The 2,180-nt window shown below is 30.6% G+C and overlaps 1 protein-coding gene across 1 annotated transcript; it reads right to left on the bottom strand.

Moving 5' to 3' along the window:
* Positions 1-36: 36 nt before the first annotated feature.
* LOC117106936 (xaa-Pro aminopeptidase 1-like) lies at positions 37-2,163 on the bottom strand. Its single transcript, XM_033248458.1, has 3 exons — positions 2,039-2,163; positions 1,502-1,565; positions 37-982 (listed from the first exon to the last, which is right to left on the bottom strand). The coding sequence occupies exons 1-3, from the start codon at positions 2,099-2,101 to the stop codon at positions 855-857; spliced, it is 255 nt and encodes an 84-aa protein (XP_033104349.1). The 5' UTR covers positions 2,102-2,163; the 3' UTR covers positions 37-854.
* Between the last annotated feature and the right edge of the window lie 17 nt (positions 2,164-2,180).

Raw genomic sequence — 2,180 nt, 5'->3', positions numbered from 1 at the left:
CAACCAAAGAATCATTTACCACATTTTTATAGCGCCCTTTCCATAAGTAATTATGTTCAAAGGCGCTTCACATTATAACTACACCAGAACAAGATAAACAATCAATTAAAAAATATATATAAAACTAGATAGGGACATATATTACTTAAATTACAATGGCCAATAAAACATTACTATCAGTTAAAATTGAGAAGAAATTAAGAAAAATAAGATAAGTTAAAATTGCTTAAACTACACAATTAAGATAGGAAAAATACAATTCAATTCACATTAATATTAAAATGATTGGTTCTATTATTATTATTATTATTTAATTAAGTTACGTTATTGGTAATTGGTAAGTTAAAATTATTGGTTCTATTATTATTATTATTTAATTAAGCTACGTTATTGCACTATAATTATTGAATAAAAAATACATAATATCGAAAAATGAGTAGAATATTTTAACAATTGTTATCAGATTTACAACAAGAAGACATTGAAAATAATTTAAAAAAAAACTGTTACCGCATGGGTTTCAGAAAATAATTTAAAACTCAATTCGAAAAAGACAAAGTTCACGTTAATTTCTCGTAAGTCCAAATTTAATTGGCGAGGTTGGAACTTATAAGTATCTTGGAGTTACTATATCTAATGATCTTAGTTTGAAATCTCATTTAGATATCAACAGATGCACTGATTATGTTTAACTGACCTTTATTGGGTCATCATCAGGAATTCCTGATGATGACCCAATAAAGGTCGAAACGTTGAATCATGGCCTCCCTCTCTTTATTCGGAGTAACGGTCATTTTATGTCATTTAGCTATTATTTGCAAAAAAATATAAAAAACTTATTACTATTAGTACTCTTAGACATTAAATTTTGAAATACCAGATTGTTGTATTTGCCAGTTACAGTCCAATTCCTTATCTGCCTGTAAAAAGTACCTTCCATCAGTCCAGAGTAACGCTTCGTTTGCTGTTACGATTGCCAAACCTATCGTGTGAAAACCAAAGCATTTAGGTAAATTAGCATCCGTTAAAAGATGATTATATTTATATTTAAAAAGAAAACCTCTTTACAGTACAATAAATACAGATTACGAAAGATTATAATGGTGTTGGTTATCATCCAAAAACCGTAAGGTCCACTGATTAATCTCAGATAAGATAGTATAATACATACTCCAAGTATCGAAATCCGGACACGATGGCGTGCATTTCGATACTTGGAGTATGTATTATGCTATCTTGGTTATTATCGTGGTGATGATGATGCTGATGATCATCATTGCTATAATCATCATCATCCTGATCATCATCCCTTCACCATCAACATCCTGATCATCATCATCATCATCCAGTAATCATCCTCATCGTCGTCATCATCATAATCATCCTCCTCGCCATTGCTATTATAATCATCAAAATCATCATCCTTCCCATGGTCCACATCGTCATCATCGTCTTCTTCATCATCAGGATATGTAGGGAGCAGAACTTAAAAAATCTTTACCGGCTGAGCCAGTAAACCCGGATATATATTGGCGTCGCTTATCCCTGTCTGCGATGTATTCACTCTGTAAGTAAACAAACAAAACCATATTAATAAACCCAATAAAATATTGGGTGAAACTAGGTTGTACTACAAAACATCTAATAAAACAGGTGTCTTTGTTGAATATTCGAACTAAATTATGAAACATTTTATAGACCATATATAAATCAGTATAGGTCTAAATTTACATGTTTTACGAATTAAGCTTATCATATTCAACTACATGTTTGTGCACTGTACTTTATATTATATATTTGCATACTGACTATTCAATTATATCTTGACTCTATATCTTTTTTTATATTAAGTTTATTCTATATTTTATATTAAGTTTATTCATGTGTAACCTTGGAAAAAGAATTTCATGTAAACCTTTTGCGGGACAATAAGGAGAATTTTGAACTTGAACCTTAACATTAAATTTCCTAAGTATTTAAGTGTTGTACAATATGTAGAAAGAATGTGTACTTATCAGGCCTTTCTCATCTCACTTACCTGATGTGCATCTTCTGACGGAATTATATATGCATCAACTTTTTCGACACTATTATAAACCATTTTATCTCTCAGATTCTTGAGTCGTTCCGTTGAATCGAATGCAGTGTCAGGAAGTACCTGTGGAATACACGACAAGTCT

Source organism: Anneissia japonica, unplaced genomic scaffold (genome assembly GCF_011630105.1).
Source record: "Anneissia japonica isolate Jap-2015-1 unplaced genomic scaffold, ASM1163010v1 scaffold158840_len2180_cov189, whole genome shotgun sequence".
In the NCBI taxonomy this organism is placed as follows: domain Eukaryota; kingdom Metazoa; phylum Echinodermata; class Crinoidea; order Comatulida; family Comatulidae; genus Anneissia; species Anneissia japonica.
Note: the sequence above shows the minus strand (reverse complement) of the source record. Positions and strands in the feature narration are given on the sequence as shown.

Coding starts and splice junctions, on each gene's coding strand:
- LOC117106936 (XM_033248458.1), bottom strand. CDS start 2,101: ATGGTTTATAATAGTGTCGAAAAAGTTGATGCATATATAATTCCGTCA. Junction 1,566..2,038: donor CGTCAGAAGATGCACATCAG/GTAAGTGAGATG, acceptor GTTTACTTACAG/AGTGAATACATCGCAGACAG. Junction 983..1,501: donor CGGGTTTACTGGCTCAGCCG/GTAAAGATTTTT, acceptor TTCACACGATAG/GTTTGGCAATCGTAACAGCA.